We start from the raw sequence: 18,578 nt of genomic DNA on the forward strand, positions 1-18,578 counted from the left end.
AGGCACTGTGGATTGAATTACTGTAAATAACATTGTTTTAAAAAATTCATTGATAACTTTGATATCCGTTCATCCCACTTTTGACACTGATTGAATCTTCCACTGCAACTGATGACTCCTCAGTGAAATGAGACCAGTCTGTAGCATTGATTCATGTATAGCATGATGCAGGCTCAGATAAACTTTCATCAGTTCAGTAGATTTTCTTCAATTTTCTTTCATAATAAAGTATAGTGATCTATTTAAAAGTAGTAAGATTTGTCCCCAAGAATGGGAATTGAGAACTCAGTTTTCCATTCATATGAATATGAAACGTTTTCTTTTGGGTGGGGGAATGCAATTTTTTAATCAACAGCGCTGTACTACACACTGTCTACGATAGTGAGAGAGGCATTTCAAAATTTCATTTGAAATTGTTAATCTATTCAGTGTAATTATAATGGGGCTTAAACATAGTCAGTAGAGAATTTTAAGGGGAGGGTTGAAGGTTATTAGTGATAATGAGGCCTTCTCTTTCCCCTTCAGATAGAAAATTCTGAAACTCCTAAGAAATTTCCCATCCTTTTTTTCTGTGAGTAGACACTAATTTTTGACTCTCTAGATGTGTAAGGAAATAGACCGAGCTCCTACTTTAAGTAGTAGTTACCAGTCCCTTGGTATTCAAGGGCTCCTATCGGAGATCAAACTGAACAGAGCTGTTTAGGAAGGTAGGGGAATGTATCTTGCTAGGAAAAAGCCTCCTCTGGGTTTCATGTATATTTTTATCCCTTTTTCTTCTCAAGCTGATGGGGAGTTGTTTCCAACCCATTTAACTGCCAATTGAGCTTTCTGATCCCTCAAGTTCTCTATCTCCGTGGAAACCGCAATTATTACTTGATTCTGCTCTTGTTGTGAAGGAAAAAGCTTTTAGCTCCTGCACTTCAGGCAGTCACCCTGTCTTTCATTGTTCTTTCTCCCCCAAGTCCCATGTCAGTCCAAAGCTTTCTTCTTTCCACTGAAATAGATGTCTGCTGTATCTACAGAAATTAGCAACAATATACACTTGTGAGGTAGTTACTCATCCATGTGTATGGTCAAGGCAATTGATAGAGAAATCAGAAAAATATACAAAGCTTCCTTCTAGCTGTTCTAGTAGGATGTTTCCTTCAGGTGGACACCAGGTTTAATAGAAAACCTTGCTGGTGCCAAGAGTTGGTGCTAGTTGGAAATGGACTGGCATCTGGGAAATAATACAAATAAAACACAAGCCTTGAGCAATGTAGATGGCGTATAACAATGTATTAGTACAAGCTGTCTGAAGACTGAAAGTCAAACAATATTCATGAATGTATTTTGTATCCAAAGGTACATGCATGCTTCTCTTGGGGGTGTTAAGTAACAGACTTTGTCACAGCTGGTAGCCCCCATGTTTGATTCCTCTGTCTGTCTCCCACTGTCACCTCCACAAAGACTATTTCCCCTAATATTTAAGATATTCCCCTAATGGGGGTTTTTTCTACTGCTTTTCCCAGTCTGAGGCTGCAGTCTAATTAAAATCCTTTGCTCTTAAGATAGGCAATCAAACAACAAATCTAGGATGTAAGGCTTGCAATTAATGCTTCTGATGTGAACCTGCCATACCTTCATTCAGGAGGACTGATCAAGTTTTTCACCATCAAGGGCATTCCAAAATAGTCACTCTTTTATGAAGAGGGAGGAAATTGGTTGGGGGCAAGCTCAAACATACATGCTTATAAAATATGCCTATTTAATATAAGTTTGAGCTCTTCTTAGTCCCCTTGAATTTTCCACCTGTGCCAATATCACTGATGGCAGGTTTCATTGCTACTGTGTATAACTTTTATGTCTCTCTTCAAATCTGACACTTGGTCGTAATGAGGTGTTTATATATCATAGAGACAGCGCCTGTTCAGATTGCTAGTTTAAACAAGGGCTACCCTAGAACACATCATCTCATCCTTGGCATAGAGAAGATGAATTGAGAAGATAATACTGTCATTTAAGGTTCTTTGATTTTTGAAAAGCAGAAATGGACCACAGTTGAGGATGGGCAAAAAATGTTCTCACTCCAGTTTTCCAGTCTCACCTCTCTCCAGCCATGTTCCTTCACTCTTGCCCCGATGGCTATATTCTCTTCCATCCAACCTGGTGTTCCCCAACCCTTTATCAAAGGACCTCAGGGCCCAGCTGTCTCTGCTCGGCTCTGGTGAAGATGCTACTACAGCCTTCTGGCCACACCCTGTTAATACCATACACTTCTTTAAGAAGTGTCCCTATCAGTGCTCCACTGTGGGTATATCTGCACCCCATGCCTCTAATCGGAGATTTTAGGTAGCAGTGTCTGTTCAGCCTGCACGTGCGCTCTCCCTCCCTCGTAGTCTACCTCGAGGCTATCCAGCACTGAGCAGATGAACCCCACTCAATTCCTTCTCAATCATTTTTCGCCTGCAAGGGAGAAAGGAGTGAGTAGTTGTCCTTCCTTATCTGCATTATTAGCATATATAGTAATTTGTTTTTTTCTTTTGTTCTCCTTAAAAGTTAGTGTTTTCTTCTTACCCCTTGTGATTTAATAAAAAAAAGAAAGAAAGGGGGAAAAAAAAAAAGGAGAGAGAACTTCAGTTTGTTTCCCACCCTCTCCCAGGGGCGTTTAGAGACACTGTAAGTTCTTTCAAGTTTAAAAAAAAAATTTAAATAGAAGAAGAAGAAACTCAAAATCCTGCAAAAAGGGGAAACTAGGTCAAATTGCTGAGTTGCCCAGTTGCACTGTGGAAACTCTCTGGCTAGCCAACGACTCAGTTTGGGGGCTTGGAGCCCTTTTTCTTGAGCCTTTACAGGGGGAATGTGCTGGTCTTTTTGGCAACTCTACCCCCTTCAAAGCTGAAGGCTCTGATGATGATCCAAAGTCACCACATACCCTGGAGACGGAAGTGCCTTCTCCATAAGGAGGAGTGTTAACTTCAGTGCCCGATTCTTGTGAGATCTCAGCTTTAGCTGGTGACAGAGGGAGCATTTTTGAGGGATATAGGACTCTCCCAGAAATGGTTGTAGGGGACAACTTTGGTTCAAGTGATCATGAGCTAATTCAGTTCAAACTGAACAGAAGGATAAACAAAAATAAATCTGCGACAAGGGTTTTTGATTTCAAGAGGGCTGACTTTCAAAAATTAAGGAAATTAGGGAAGTGGATTGGATTGAAGAATTTGTGGATCTAAAGGCAGAGGAGGCCTGGGATTACTTCAAGTCAAAGCTGCAGAAGCTATCGGAAGCCTGCATCCCAAGAAAGGGGAAAAAATTCAGAGGCAGGAGTTGTAGACCAAGCTGGATGAGCAAGCATCTCAGAGAGGTGATTAAGAAAAAGCAGAAAGCATACAGCGAATGGAAGATGGGAGGGATCAGCAAGGAAAGCTACCTTATTGAGGTTAGAACATGGAGGGATAAAGCGAGAAAGGCCAAAAGTCAAGTAGAGTTGGATCTTGCAAAGGGAATTAAAACCAATAGTAAAAGGTTCTATAGCCATATAAATAAGAAGAAAACTAAGAAAGAAGAAGTGGGACCGCTAAACACTGAGGATGGCATGGAGGTTAAGGATAATCTGGGCATGGCCCAATATCTAAACAAATACTTTGCCTCAATCTTTAATAAGGCTAATGAAGATCTTAGGGATATTGGTAGCATGACAAATGGGAATGAGGATATGGAGGTAGATATTACCATATCTGAGGTAGAAGTGAAACTCGAACAGCTTAATGGGACTAAATCGGGGGGCCCAGATAATCTTCATCCAATAATATTAAAGGAATTGGCACGTGAAATTGCAAGCCCATTAGCAAGAATTTTTAATGCATCTGTAAACTCCGGCGTTGTACCGTTTGACTGAAGAATCCTTAGTATCTATGACTGAAGAATTGCTAACATAGTTCCTATTTTTAAGAAAGGGAAAAAAAGTGATCCGAGTAACTACAGGCCTGTTAGTTTGACATCTGTAGTATGCAACATCTTGGAAAAAATTTTAAAGGAGAAAGTAGTTAAGGACATTGAAGTCAATGGTAAATGGGACAAAATACAACATGGTTTTACAAAAGATAGATCATGTCAAACCAACCTGATCTCCTTCTTTGAGAAAGTAACAGATTTTTTAGACAAAGGAATGCAATAGATCTAATTTATCTAGATTTCAGTAAGGAGTTTGATACCGTGCCACATGAGGAATTATTAGTTAAATTGGAAAAGATGGGGATCAATATGAAAATTGAAAGATGGATAAGGAATTGGTTAAAAGGGAGACTACAGCGGGTCATACTGAAAGGTGAACTGTCAGGCAGGAGGGAGGTTACCAGTGGAGTTCCTCAGGGATCGGTTTGGGGACCAATCTTATTTAATTTTTTATTACTGACCTCGGCACAAAAAGTGGGCGTGTGCTAATAAAGTTTGCGGATGATACAAAGCTGGGAGGTATTGCCAATTTAGAGAAGGACCGGGATATCATACAGGAGGATCTGGATGACCTTGTAAACTGGAGTAATAGTAATAGGATGAAATTTAATAGTGAGAAATGTAAGGTCATGCATTTAGGGATTAATAACAAGAATTTTAGTTATAAGTTGGGGACGCATCAATTAGAAGTAACGGAGGAGGAGAAGGACCTTGGAGTATTGGTTGACCACAGGAGGAGTATGAGCTGCCAATGTGATATGGCCGTGAAAAAAGCTAATGCGGTCTTGGGATGCATCAGGTGAGGTATTTCCAGTAGAGATAAGGAGGTGTTAGTTCGGTTATACAAGATACTGGTGAGACCTCACTTGCAATACTGTGTGCAGTTCTGGTGTCCCATGTTTAAGAAGGATGAATTCAAACTGGAACAGGTACAGAGAAGGGCTACTAGGATGATCCGAGGAATGGAAAACCTGTCTTATGAAAGGAGACTCGAGCTTGGCTTGTTTAGCCTAACCAAAAGAAGGTGGAGGGGAGATATGATTGCTCTCTATAAATATATCAGAGGGATAAATACCCGAGAGGGAGAGGAATTATTTAAGCTCAGTACCAATGTAGACACAAGAACAAATGGATATAAACTGGTCATCGGGAAGTTTAGACTTGAAATTAGACGAAGGTTTCTAACCATCAGAGGAGTAAAGTTTGGAATAGCCTTCCAAGGGAAGCAGTGAGGGCAAAAGACCTATCTGGCTTCAAGATTAAACTCGATAAGTTTATGGAGGAGATGGTATGATGGGATAACATAATTTTGGCAATTAATTGATCTTTAACTATTCATGGTAAATGGGCCCAATGGCCTGTGATGGGATGTTAGATGGGGTGGGATCTGAGTTACTACAGATGATCATCTAGTCTGACCTCCTGCACAATGCTGGCCACAGAATCTCACCCACCCACCCCTGCGATAAACCTCTCACCTATGTCTGAGCTTCTACCCTCCACCCCAATGGCTATATTGGGATCTGTGGGTGACATAGACATCCTACATGTCACGGCCATCCAGTGTCTCTCAGAGAGAGTCCACCCAGTGATCTACAGCCTTGCTGTCCAGAGCTCCTGAGCCAGAGGAGGAGCTTTTGCAGAACAGGAAGGAGGACTAGAAGGGGAGGCCACCCCTTCAGCAAACTTCTGCTTGTCTCCACCAGAGGAGGCTGTAATGTCCACCCCCTGCCATCACTAGCTGATGATTTTAAGAACTTTCAGGCTCTTAGAAAGAGGGTGGTGTGTGAGCTGCAGATTCCCCTACAGGAGGGAGTAGATATACGTCACAAGCTGGTGGATATTCTGCACACCTCCTCTTTGTCCAGAATTGCCCTCCCAATTAATGAAGCGATTCTAGATCCTGCCAAAGTCATCTGGCAGACACCAGCCTCCATTGCACCAATCTGCAACAGGGCTGACAAAAAAAATACTACATCCCTCCCAAAGAGGTAGGGAGGGGGCTTGATGTATGCTTTTCCCCAGCTCCCCTTAGTACATAAGGTCCTGCTCAAGGTACGCAGGAACAGGGCAGCAGTGGTCCTCATCACCCTGGCGTGGCCCCGCCAGCACTGGTACACAACGCTCCTAGAGCTGTCAGTGGAAGTCCCGGTAGTCCTGCCCCTAAACCGGGACCTCATCACGCAGGACGGCAGGCAGCTTCTCCACCCGACCTACAATCACTACACTTGACGGTGTGGAAGCTCTGTGGCTAAATGCCTTGGAGAGCCAGTGCTCCCTTCCTGTGCAGCAGATTCTGCTTGGCAGTAGGAAGCCCTCTACCAGGGCTATCTGTGGCCAAGTGGAAAAGGTTCTCGTCTTGGTGTGAGCCCCGTCAGGTGCGGCCGTGCCAGGCCCCGGTGTAAGCCATCCTCGAGTACCTCCTGCACCTCAAGCAGCTGCAACTGGCCCTGTCCTCACTCAGAGTGCACTTGGCAACCATCTCCACCTTCCATCCAGGGTTTTCGGGGGGCTCAGTGTTTTCCCACCCAGTGGTGGGACGGTTCCTTAAAGGATTGGAGAGGATGTTTCTGTACTCCCGCCCCTCAGTCCCTCCTTGGAACCTTAAGTTGGTCCTCTTTAAGCTCATGGGACCCCCGTTCGAGCCCTTCGCTACCTGCTTCCTCTTCCACCTTTCCTGGAAGGTGGCATTTCTAGTGGCCATTACCTTGGCCAGAAGGGTGTCTGAGCTGAGGGCTCTCACCACTGAGCCACCATATACAGTGCTTCACAAGAATAAGGTGCAGCTCCGACCGCACCCCAAGTTCCTCCTTAAGGTGGTCTTGCAATTCCATTTGGGCCAGGACATTTGTCTGCCAGTGTTTTTTTTCAAAACCCCATCCAACCCGAGTCACCGCATCCTACACACTCTGGATGTCCGTCAAGCGCTGGTATTCTATTTGGAGTGCACCAAGCCCTTTAATAAATCCTCGCAGCTGTTCGTGGCCGTAGCTGAGAGGATGAAAGGCCTCCCGGTGTTGGCGCAGCAGATCTCATCTTGGATTACAAGCTGCATTCGGGCGTGCTATGAGCTCGGAGGTGTTCCGGCCCCAACGGTCACAGCCCACTCGACCAGGGCGCAAGCGACTTCCACGGCTTTCCTGGCACAGGTCCTGATCCAGGAGATCTGCAGAGCAGCCACTTGGTCCTCTATGCACACCTTCACAACCCACTACGTGGTCAACCAGCAGGCCAGAGAGGAGGCGGCAGCTGGCAGAGTGGTCCTCCAATCAGTTGTTCCGTGATTCCTACCCTCCTCCAGAGGTAAGCTTGTGATTCACCTAATGTGGAATGGCCGTGAACAAGCACTCAAAGAAAAAACGGTTACTTACCTTCTTGTAACTAACTGTTCTTTGAGATGTGTTGTTCACGTCCATTCCACCACCCACCCTCCTACCTCTCTGTTGGAGTCGCCGGCAAGCAGGAACCAGAAGGGGTCGGGCAGCAGGGGTATATATGCACGGCGCAGTGGTGCCACTCAGGGGCCCCGACGGGAGCCGCTAAGGGAAAAAGTTTCCGATGCTCGTGCTCGCGACGCGCGCGCACCTAATGTGGAATGGACGTGAACAACACATCTCGAAGAACAACAGTTACGAGAAGGTAAGTAACCATTTTTTCTTTTGTTAATAACACTTCCCTATGCACTTTCTCCACACCGTTCATGATTATATAGACCTCTGTTAGATCCCCCACTTGGTCATCTCTTTCTGAAGTTGAACAGTTCCAGTCTTTTTAATCTCTCCTCATATGGAAGCTGTTCCATATCCTTAATAATTTTAGGTGCCCTTCTCTGTAGCTTTTCCAATTCTAACACATCTTTTTTGAGATACGGCTATCAGAATTGCACACAGAATTCGAAGTGTGGGCGTACCATGGTTTTGTATAATGGCTTTGATATTTTCTTTATTATTTGTACAGAGAACAGTTTCTAAAGAAAGCAAGGTGTTCTTCCACACAATAACCAGTATCCCAAACTGAGGATGATTTTATGTATATGTTGGGGGGCTGGGGGAACTGGCAGGATGCCATTACTAAGAAAAGGATAAAAATTATAGAAAATGTGATCTGAAGAGAATGTTTTCTGTCCTAGGCCATTTTTAATAAAAAAAAAAAAAATACCCTAAAGTCAACTGCACTTGTGAGATCCTGTTCCTTGACTTGCTGTCCCCGTAATCATGTTTTGCAAGGCCTTCCATCTGTCTGTCTTGTATCTTCCCTTCTATTTAGAAATGTTAGTACTCAGATAAATCAGAGATTGATTTATGTTATCGCTAGTGCCTGATGCGGAAGTTAGTGGCCTCTTGGAGTAATATATACTTTGTGATAAGATTTACTAACTTCTTTTTTGGTACTTGTTCCTTTCATCTGGTTCATTGTAATGTAGCATACTTGCAACTCCACCTGGAGAGGAAGGGGGGGTAATTTGGAGCCAAAAGCCGTAATGTGTCTCTCAATAATTGCTGTGAGCAAGGATGAATTTTGTCTGAAACCCAGTTCTCCCATGCCCAGGGGGGCTTATGTAATGAGTTGTGTTCATTAGCTAGTCTTTCTGATCCTCTCACTCAGAGCAGTGTCAATGTCATTAGTGGAGAACCTGAGGCATTGCCATAGGTAAATGTTGTTGTTAAGTCTTTTGACCTAGCAACAGCTTTGACAATCCTGTCATCGCTAGGACTGTAGACTAGCTAGCATGACTTCTGAAAACCAAATTGCTAGGTCTCTACCGGTTTGGTCACCATTTCTGGTGACGTCCTGCTAAAGAGTTTTAAGAGTAGAACTGGAGAGGATGAGCAACAAGGCAGCAGGATTTTGTTCAGGGTACTGCAGGATCTTCTAAGTGTTCACATCTGTTCAGGGAGCCTGCAGTTTTCACTTGTCCAAACATGTACTGTTCAAATGGAAAAAGTGAGATGATTGAAGCTGCAGCATATATTTGGTAGAGAAAACCTTTTCCAGAGACATTCATAAGTAGTGTTTCAGGAACTGCCACTGCATCCTGAATGATAGCACAGCTTGGATATGCACAAAGAAATTTTCCCAAATTTCATAGGTTTGTCAGCGTGATCAAGTAGGAAACTTTACAGTGACAGAACCCAGATGATGGAGAAGAAGATACCTCTGTATCCTCCTATCCGTATTGATTCTTGTTGGTCCTAAAGCTCACCCTCTTAAGGCAGATGAATTTTAATAGCCGTAATTTCAAGAGCAGCGGAATAATACTGTTTATATTGCTTAATATTGTCTTCAGTTAATGGTGACCGGCTAAGTGAGAGTATTAATGAAAAAGATGTGAGCAGAAAGGATGATCTGATGATCTTTCATTTCATTGGCAATTAGGAATGGAAAGATCTGATTTTTATGGAACTCTTTAAGAAGAGCAATTTACTATATCACAAGTAAGCAGTTTTTCTTTCAAATATACAACTGCAGTTTTACGTGGTGCTGCAACACTCTAAGAAAAAATACAATCCTATATTTAAATAATTTTTATTTGGTTAATTGGATGTTGTGGTGTTATTTCTGTGGGACTCTTTATTTTGGGGTTTCAAAGCTCTTCCGAAACTCTGTGGTGTAATTGATTATTGCATCTGTCCACAAACCTTAAATTTGCATTCCCAGTAGAGGTGCTGGTTCACCACAATGTTTACCTCTAATTAGTAGGACCTGATCATCATTCTGAAAAGTGGATGGACTGGTAAATACATCCTCCTCAAGGAACAAGCTGAACACCAGTAGATCACACTTCATAGAGGTGCTTGAGAAAAGTCACCAGAAGAGAGATCAAATCAAATGTGACAGATATTGCAGCATCTTATTCTCTCTTCGCTGTAATTAACATAGTTGGAAGAAATGCTCTTTTATAGACATAAGGGGCAAAATAATTGTGAAGGCTTAAAATAACCTGTCTACTGAAATAACCTACACAAATGTTTGTTCTACCCCATCAAAGATAACCCACACTTAAATAGTACTTTTCATCCAAGCATAACAGTGCTTTACAAAGATAAATTAGGATTATCCCCATTATACAGAATCTGATGCACAAAGAAGCTAATTGACTTTCCCAGAATCACACAGCAAGCTTGTGAGAGCGCTAATAAGAATGGTCTCCTGGAAATTGCAATGCATCTTGCTACATTGTAATAGATCATGCCTTGGAACTGTAGAAAAAGGTTTGCAGGATCTTACAGAGAAGATGTTCGCAATGTAAAATGCTCATATTTTACAGAGCATACCAGTGGGATAAAAAGGGAGTACAGCCTATAAGCTACATAGGAATGTTTGGTTTGTGTGCAAAAGCAGCAAAGTCCATTTTTGTGTGGAAGCACTGCCATTGGTCAGTGTTGAACAGAGACAGGTATCCCCTAGTGCTGAGCTAGTACTTTCCTGCCATTTCCTCATCAATATGCCTGTTTATTATGAGATCCATAAAACGGATCTCAGGTACTTAAGGATTGACAATAAATGCATTTTTGGGTTGCATTAGCTGTCATTCTGACAGTAATTCTCATGTAGATGAGTCATTTCTGCTTGTCACATTCACCCCATTGCATTATGGAATAGATGGCTTAATGGAGGCATGTCATTCAGTGGCTAACTAGGCAGTAGTTAGGATGGGTTTTGTATATCCAGTCCCTAGTATATTGCAAAAGAGCTTTTTATTTTGGATTGTGACACTATAGTTCTGGTTCTGCTCAAATTTACAGTGGAAATCCTAATAATCTACCTTTGTTACCTGCATAAAAATTATCTGTTACTCACACTCTAGGGCACCCACCTTTACCAATTCCTAGGGCTCAAGGCGTAACCCTTTTAATTTAGGCACCCCCACCCTTTCCCAGTTCCTAGGGCTCCAGCGAAAGACACCTAACTTTGCTCTGAGTCCACAGGGAGGTGTTTGCCCAGAGCCCACAGAGGAGTAAATACCCTTTCCCTGTGGACTCAGGGCTTAATCTTTTGCAGGTTTATGGGGGTCTTTTCTGATGAAAGAGCCCTATGCAGTAATATCCTTTATTTATTAACAATCACCAAAACCAGAATGCACAAGCTACACATACAATGCTCACCACTCCCAGTAAGACACATGAACTTTTCTTGATGGCCAGTCAGGATCAGGTCCATCTGGGGGATTCCAGTTTCTGCACAGTGTCATTGTCAGAGTGTTGAGGTTTGGCAGCTCTGTTCTTGGGGCCGTGTCCTGGAGCTGGTTCCCCCAAAAAACATCCTTTTGGACCCCAGTTTATATATAGGTTTCAGAGTAGCAGCCGTGTTAGTCTGTATTCGCAAAAAGAAAAGGAGTACTTGTGGCACCTTAGAGACTAACAAATTTATTAGAGCATAAGCTTTCGTGAGCTACAGCTCACTTCATCGGATGCATTTTATATATAGTGAAACTTGAGCTCGGCTTTGCTATACCTTAACCAATCATTATTGGTTAAAAATTTTACTAACCAATCCTGACATTGTAACAAAATTCTCTAACCAATTCTACCCCACCACCTTAATTAATTTACACCTAGCAAAATTAATTATGTAACAGACAGAAAAAAATTAAAGAACTGGACATAGATTATACAGACAAATAATAGGGAAGTGGGGACCATAATGACAAAACAATAAAGAAATGAGGATTTCACAACCACAATTATTGATAAACGATTTCTTGACAGACAGAATGCTATCAAACTAAGTTTTCTTTAACCACCTTAAGATCTGTTTCTTTATCTGGTGATAGTTGGTGCCATTAGGATGGGGTCTCCTTCTTAATAGCCTGATATTACATTGTTTTAATATAATTTAGATGAAATGTGAGGATATGACTTCCTGCTTCTCAGCTAATGGCTGCTGCTCTTTTAACCTGGCTTTAGGCCTTTCAATATGGCTACAGACAAAGGCCTTATCCTTGCACTTAGACCAGGTCAAGTTTGGTACCACTTGATGATTGAAGGCTTTTAATTCAAGCAGGTGTTAGAAGTCTTACAGCGGTCAGTCTTATACCATGCAGCAGTGCTTACCTTAGATTTAGAAGATTTTCTGATAACCCCAGTCTTCTTGCTGCTTTTATCACAGTTTTCACCATCAGCAGAAACCACAGCTAGCTACAATGGTGAATGCACCAAGAATGCTTACCCATGGCCATTGTATTCTGAGCAAGTTCTTCTGTAACCCATGGATGGCATTCATTTTAGCTGCATTGAATAGAATATAGTGTTTACATTCTGCAGGGTAATTCAGGAGGGTAAACAGATAGCAGTCACTAAAGCAAAGTCAATATTAACTATATTCACTGTGTATTAACTGTGTGGCTCTGCAGTGGAAAATGGCCCTTTTTTTTTTGGTCTGTTTTTAGTATGAGTTATAATTTGCAGATATTTTATTATTCTCTCAAAATGCTAGTCAGATATTCTGTGTCCTCTGAGGTACTTTTAGATTTCAGCATATTTGTGTTTCTCATTTTTGGGTGTATTTTTTACACACATTTCCTTAACTTTCCACAGCAAAAGGAGGCAGCTAACACAAGTGCTGCTACATGGCACTGAGAGACTGGGCAACCCTTGGCCTTACAGAAGTTGCAGTTTTGCTAATGTGAAGTTCCATAGAAATCCAGCGTTTCAGGCACGATGTTCTTACAGCTTTATATGCTGAAATGCTAAACTGTTTCCTGTGCCATTTATCTCTTCAAGCATGCATATTTGAGCAACTTATTGTGGTCAGGGGATGCTCTCTGTGTTGTTGACCTCCAGAACTTCTAAATCAGAGGGTCTCCAGGCTGCCTGACTTTACTTCTCCAGGTCTCACTTCCCATCTTTGAGCTCTCTTGAAGGTGGTTTCAGTATTTCTGTAGGTGATAAGCAGCAGAAGTTTCGATTTCTAGCAGAAATCCTATACAGGGCGCCTCTATTGGTAAAAGCAGACTGTCCCCCTTTTAGATTTAGAGACTGAGAGCCCTTTTCTCCACTCCATCGCAGAAACTACAAATGCCCCTGTCCTGCAGAGTTCCTGAGATCTGCAGCAAAAGGGGCAGGGGGAAGGCTCTGCTACTTCTCTCCAATGGACCTTAGGGGCAGTGTGTCAGTGGAGTTGCCTTTTTGTGCCCCATAGGAGCCAAATTGCACCCAAATTCTACCTGTGTTCCACCAAAATACCATCACTCCTGATCTTTGTTTTAAGCTTCCGGCATGAATTTTCTTCTTGACCCTTGTTTTTAGTCTTTTCCCTAGATTGTCTGTGTCCTGTGTTTGAGTTATGGCAGGTGGAGAGTTATGTCTCTTTATGTGTTCCTACCTTGGGCTAATTGAAGTCTTCATCAGGCCAAAAAGGGTCTGCAGTCCAAGGGAGATAATGGAATCCATCTTTTCAATAATGTCAGGAGAAGTGAGGAGATGAGGGAGCAGGTTCTAGGACACTGTCTCTTTCTGAATCTCTGTCTTCCTAACTGCTTTCTGGCAGTTCCAGCACTTCATTATGTGAAGAAGTACCACTGGGTGAAACTGTTTTTGTTTAAATAGACCCTGACATTACTGTAAACATACCCAGCATGTATTATTTCTGTCGAAGTGGCAGGCATGTAGTAGATGGAATCTCTGGGCAGAATATCAATGCCTTGATTTTTTTCCCAACCTTCCGTGCAGCATTGAACAGGGCCACTTGGACTAGCCAGTGGAGATTGAGATATAATTGCTTGCCTAGAGCGATAATCTCTCTGTTATACCACCTGAATACCAATGAGGACACATGAGACGGAAGGAGGGCGTCAAACAGAATCATGGGGAAGAGAGAGAAATAGAAGTGGAAAGGAAGACAAATGATTAAGAGAAGAGACCAAAAGGCAGAGTGAGGACAATAGACTGTTTTTGTTTGAAGTCTGTAACTGGGGAATGATTTGTATTTGTAATGAAATTTTCAGGAGCAAAACACATTACACAATCAATGATTTAGAAAGAAAATGGGGGAGGGGAAAGTATGCAGATTGATCCAAACTGTCAGTGAAAAGAATACTCCTAAGGGTGGGGAGAGAAAGGGAACAGAAGCCAGGATGAGTAACTGGAAATTAGCACATCCCTTTTAGCTTGATTGCTAATGCACCAAGAGTTTTTAATTGAATTCTCTCCTATACTCCCTTTCTCACAATAATTGACCTCAGTAACTCTTCTTAAGGCAATTTAGCTTTAAGCAACATTAAAACTTGACATCACCTTGCTGTGCAACTGTCTGCTTAGGTGCAGTTTCATCAGCTCTAGCTTCACTGACTTGGTGCCATTCTGTGTTATTTCTGAGAAATAGAAATCTAAGGCCAGATCATCCCCCTCCATGAGCAGAAGGTTCCAGTGGCAGTTTGGGAGTACAGAATAGCTCTGTGGCATTGTCTCCCCTTCCTTGCATCTTACAAATGTAATCCTGCAAGTGCATTGCATGGCTCAAGCTCTGTATATGAAAAGAGGGCTTGTCTGAAGAATGTTTTCTCCATGGCATCTGTAGAATAAATATAAAATTAGAGAATTAAAGTTAGCTTTAGTTTGGTTAAAGAAATATGTATTGTAAAGAAAGGCCCTAATTAGCAAGTAAAAGAGAGGCCTTGAAAGTAATGAGTTATAATGCCAGAAGGAATGAAGCAGAGGATATGTCTGGTTCAAAGAATAGCTAATGAAGTAAAAAAGAAAAGGAGTACTTGTGGCACCTTAGAGACTAACAAATTTATTTGAGCATAAGCTTTCATGAGCTACAGCTCACTTCATCGGATGCATTCAGGAATGCATCCGATGAAGTGAGCTGTAGCTCACGAAAGCTTATGCTCTAATAAATTTGTTAGTCTCTAAGGTGCCACAAGTACTCCTTTTCTTTTATCAATGTTTTGTTATGGATGTAGTAAATAGCTTATTTAGGTTTTTAAGCATGTTTATAGCAATTATATAAATACCATTTGGCCTTTGGATTTAATAAAGCAATTTATGGTTAAATTGGTGTCACGGTAAAAACCTGCATAAATAATAATCCTAACAGCATTACTACTTTCCACTCCCCAGAGCTGTGGGGAAGCCTTGCGTAGGGCTGACCCTTAGTATCCAGTTGGGGCAGGGGGACTAAAGATAGCTGAGAAACTGTTTGAATGCACAATCTCAGCATATTTGGCCCTGGTCCCTACAGATCTTGGTGGGCCAACTGCTTTTAAAAAAAAAAAAAAGAGGAGTCCTTGTAACACCTTAGAGACTAACAAATTTATTTGGGCATAAGCTTTCATGAGCTAGAACCCACTTCATCAGATGTATGGAGTGGAAAATACAGTAGCAGTTGTGTATATATACATTGTACAGGAAAAGATTGGAGTAGCCTTACCAAGTGGGAGGTCAGTCTAATGAGAATTCAATTAACAGTGGCATACCAAGGGAGGAAAAATCATTTTTATAGTGGTAATGAGGGTGGACCATTTCAGACAGTTGACAAGAAGGTGTGAGTAACAGTAGGGGAAAATTAGTATGGGGAAATTAGTTTTTGTAATGACTCATCCACTCCCAGTCTTTATTCAGGCCTAATTTGATGGTGTCCACTTTGCAAATTAATTCTAGTTCTGCAGTTTCACATTGGATTCTGTTTTTGAAGTTCTTTTGTTGAAGAATTGCCACTTTTAAGTCTGTTGTTGAGTGACCAGAGAGGTTGAAGTGGTGTTCTACTGGTTTTTGAATGTTATAATTCCTAATGTCAGATTTGTGTCCATTTATTCTTTTGCGTAGAGATTGTCCGGTTTGGCCAATGTACGTGGCAGAGGAGCAACTGCTTTAAGTCACTGTCTCATTCTGGAATAATGCAATGGAAACTCTAAGGGGGAGCTTGCAGCCACTTCTGAGGTGGACTGTTCCCATGTAAAGGTTGATCTGGGCTCTAGTTTATAACATTCAAAATCTGCAATTTAAACTCACCCATTTGCCTACTCTGCGTGAATCAAAATTTGGAAGCATGGAGAGGGGAAGGCAGTATGTAGCGCTAATATTAGTTGCACCTTGGCACTACATCTGCTAGGTTGAAGAATTTTTTCTGCATGCCTCCAGGTAGTGAAGCCTGTGATATCTTCTGAAGTGACCATGGTGGTGAGGAGGGGATGTTACCAAACCTGCCCCTTGGTCTCTCCTGGAAAGCCTTGTTGGCTGAAGATTAATTTAAAATTGTTAGGAATATGAAAAATGCTACACAAATTTTTCTTATTTTACACAAAAGCAAGAAAGCTAGTCTAAGCAAAAGACTGAAGAATATCACTTTTGCGCTATTAATTTTAGACTTCACTGCAGATAGGCTTTAGTAGGTAGGTTAGGGGGTGTGTTGTGAAGAGGATGAGTGTGTATTTGACTTATATCCTGCACATCATGTCCCAAAAGTCTGAAAGGCATAATGGAATGAATGTACTATTACACTATACCTCTCATTTTCACCCCTAGTAATTGTATTGTTACCTCACATATATACACATTACATTTCTATCACATCTATTAAAATGAAAATAAGAAAGAGGACAAATTGAACTATTGCCGTTTTTGTGATCAGGAGGCAGCTCTAGGAATTTTTATTGTTTTAAAGCCACATACCTGGAAAATGCACCATCACAGTTTTATGTTATTGTAGAGTCACTTTTGTATTGGGAACATTTTTATTGGGTTTGTTAGTAAAGAATCAATGAATAAGCAATTGCAGTCACTGTGCAAAATGACACCTGTTAGCAAGATGATGCAAAAGACTCAGCTGTACAATCCAATATAACATGTTTTATTTTTATGAACTCTTTATGAGCCCAAATTTAGATACTAATTCAAAAACAAAATAAACAGTACAATTTATTTTCTTCCCTAGAAGAGTATTAAAAGCGTGACAAATATAAAAGATAAGAGAATACAGTAGGGTTGAGGAATCAATATAGTCAGTCCTATGCTGGAGTGAAAGAACTTTATTTACAAAAATATACCTACAAACTAGCAAGTTTCCCAAACAAGGCAAATTTAAACAATTATTTCCATATCAAGCACAACATATTAAAGTGAGCTTGAGGAAGAATTCAGACTGTAACTTAAAGGTACCTCTGATAAGGCTTTCAGAGAGTTTATTTAGCCTGGTGGACAGGGAGCTTGGTTAAAAGGGGAACTACCATCAGTCATGTGGAGTTTTGGTGGTCAATTTTGGTACAGCTATAAGAAATGTTTAAAATTATGCAGAATCATGCGGTTGTTTCTCTCTTGCAGCTCAAAACCACAGTGACACCCAAGTGTTCTTCTACCTGTGGATTGTCTTCTATTTAATCAGTTCCTGCTACACCCTTATTTGGGACCTGAAGATGGACTGGGGTCTCTTTGACAAGAATGCAGGTGAAAATACCTTTCTTCGGGAAGAGATCGTCTACCCACAGAAAGTGAGTACATAGCCTTTTGTCATTTTGGGGAGGGTCTGCCAATGTTTTAACAAAACACTTGGGATTAAAGGTACATTCTGACTGGTTGCTGGAGTGTCTAAAATGCAGTGTGTCAGAAGTTCTGATAGTATAATCTGTCCGTTACTAAAGAGACAGTCCCATCCTTTTTATGATTATTGAAAGCCAGAGGCACTGACTCTGTGGGTGCTCCAGGGCTGGAACACCCACAGGAAAAAAAATTAAAGGGTGCTTAGCACCCACTGGCAGCCAGCTTCTCCCCTCCCCTTCCTCCACAGTGCCTCCCGCCTGCCAGCGACCCTGCCGATCAACTCCTCCCCCTTCCTCCCAGCGCCTGCCGCAATCAGCTGTTTCACGGTATGCTGGAGGCGCTGGGGGGAACATGCTTAGGGGAGAGGATGGAAATGGGCGGGAAGGGGCAGGGTGAGGACTTGGGAGAAGTAGCGGGGGGTTGGGGTCTGGGGCTGAGCAGGGGCGGGAAGAGGTGGAACGGGGTGGGGGCTTAGGGGAAGGGGGCAGTTGGTTGCAAGGCCCAGGCCCGGAGGAAGCCAGTGCCTACAGAGAGCAAAAAAGTAATACCCATTGTGATGGGTTCAGTCTCAGAGACCCCCTTGGGACTGTCGCCTGATGTGCTGACATTACCTCTGAGCCCGTTTTCCCTGCCAGCTTGGGACTTCCAGAACCCTGTCTTGTTGAGCCAGTCACGCTAGCCTGCTGCAACACAGACCCAGGGTCTGGTCCATGCCCCCAAAGCTGCAGACTTAACCTACTGAGCTCTTTTTAGTTATCTCTCCAGCACCAAGATACCCAATTCCAAATGGGAACCAAACCCCAAATAAATCTGCTTTACTCTGTATAAAACTTATTCCGGGTAAATTCATAAATTGTCCGCCCTCTATAACACTGATAGAGAGAGATGCTCAGCTGTTTGCTCCCCCAGTGGTTGCAGATGTGTATTTCACTCAGGTGTGCATGGGCCCAGCACACTGAAGCTGGAGAATTGTGCTTAGCGGTATCCATCAGGACCTAAACTTGCCTTTTAATTTCATCTTGTTGATCCTTGTTATATTCCCAATTATACCATCCTAATTAATTCCTTTCTCCTTAATGTTTACACCCTTCAGTTATTTGTAGATAGTTGCCCCTTTTCCTCCCACTATTGAAAAGCAGAGACAGGAAGACATAAAAGGTCTTGTGA

General features: G+C 42.1%; 1 protein-coding gene across 2 annotated transcripts in view; it reads left to right on the forward strand.

Moving 5' to 3' along the window:
* The window catches only part of XPR1 (xenotropic and polytropic retrovirus receptor 1), a 227,981-nt gene that overhangs the window by 181,228 nt on the left and 28,175 nt on the right, over positions 1-18,578 (forward strand). For both annotated transcript variants that reach the window (XM_038412656.2, XM_043491391.1), the window contains exon 12: positions 17,196-17,362. In XM_038412656.2, coding sequence (XP_038268584.1) covers positions 17,196-17,362 — 167 coding nt within the window. The remainder of the gene's footprint in view (positions 1-17,195; positions 17,363-18,578) is intronic.

Source organism: Dermochelys coriacea, chromosome 8 (assembly GCF_009764565.3).
Source record: "Dermochelys coriacea isolate rDerCor1 chromosome 8, rDerCor1.pri.v4, whole genome shotgun sequence".
In the NCBI taxonomy this organism is placed as follows: domain Eukaryota; kingdom Metazoa; phylum Chordata; order Testudines; family Dermochelyidae; genus Dermochelys; species Dermochelys coriacea.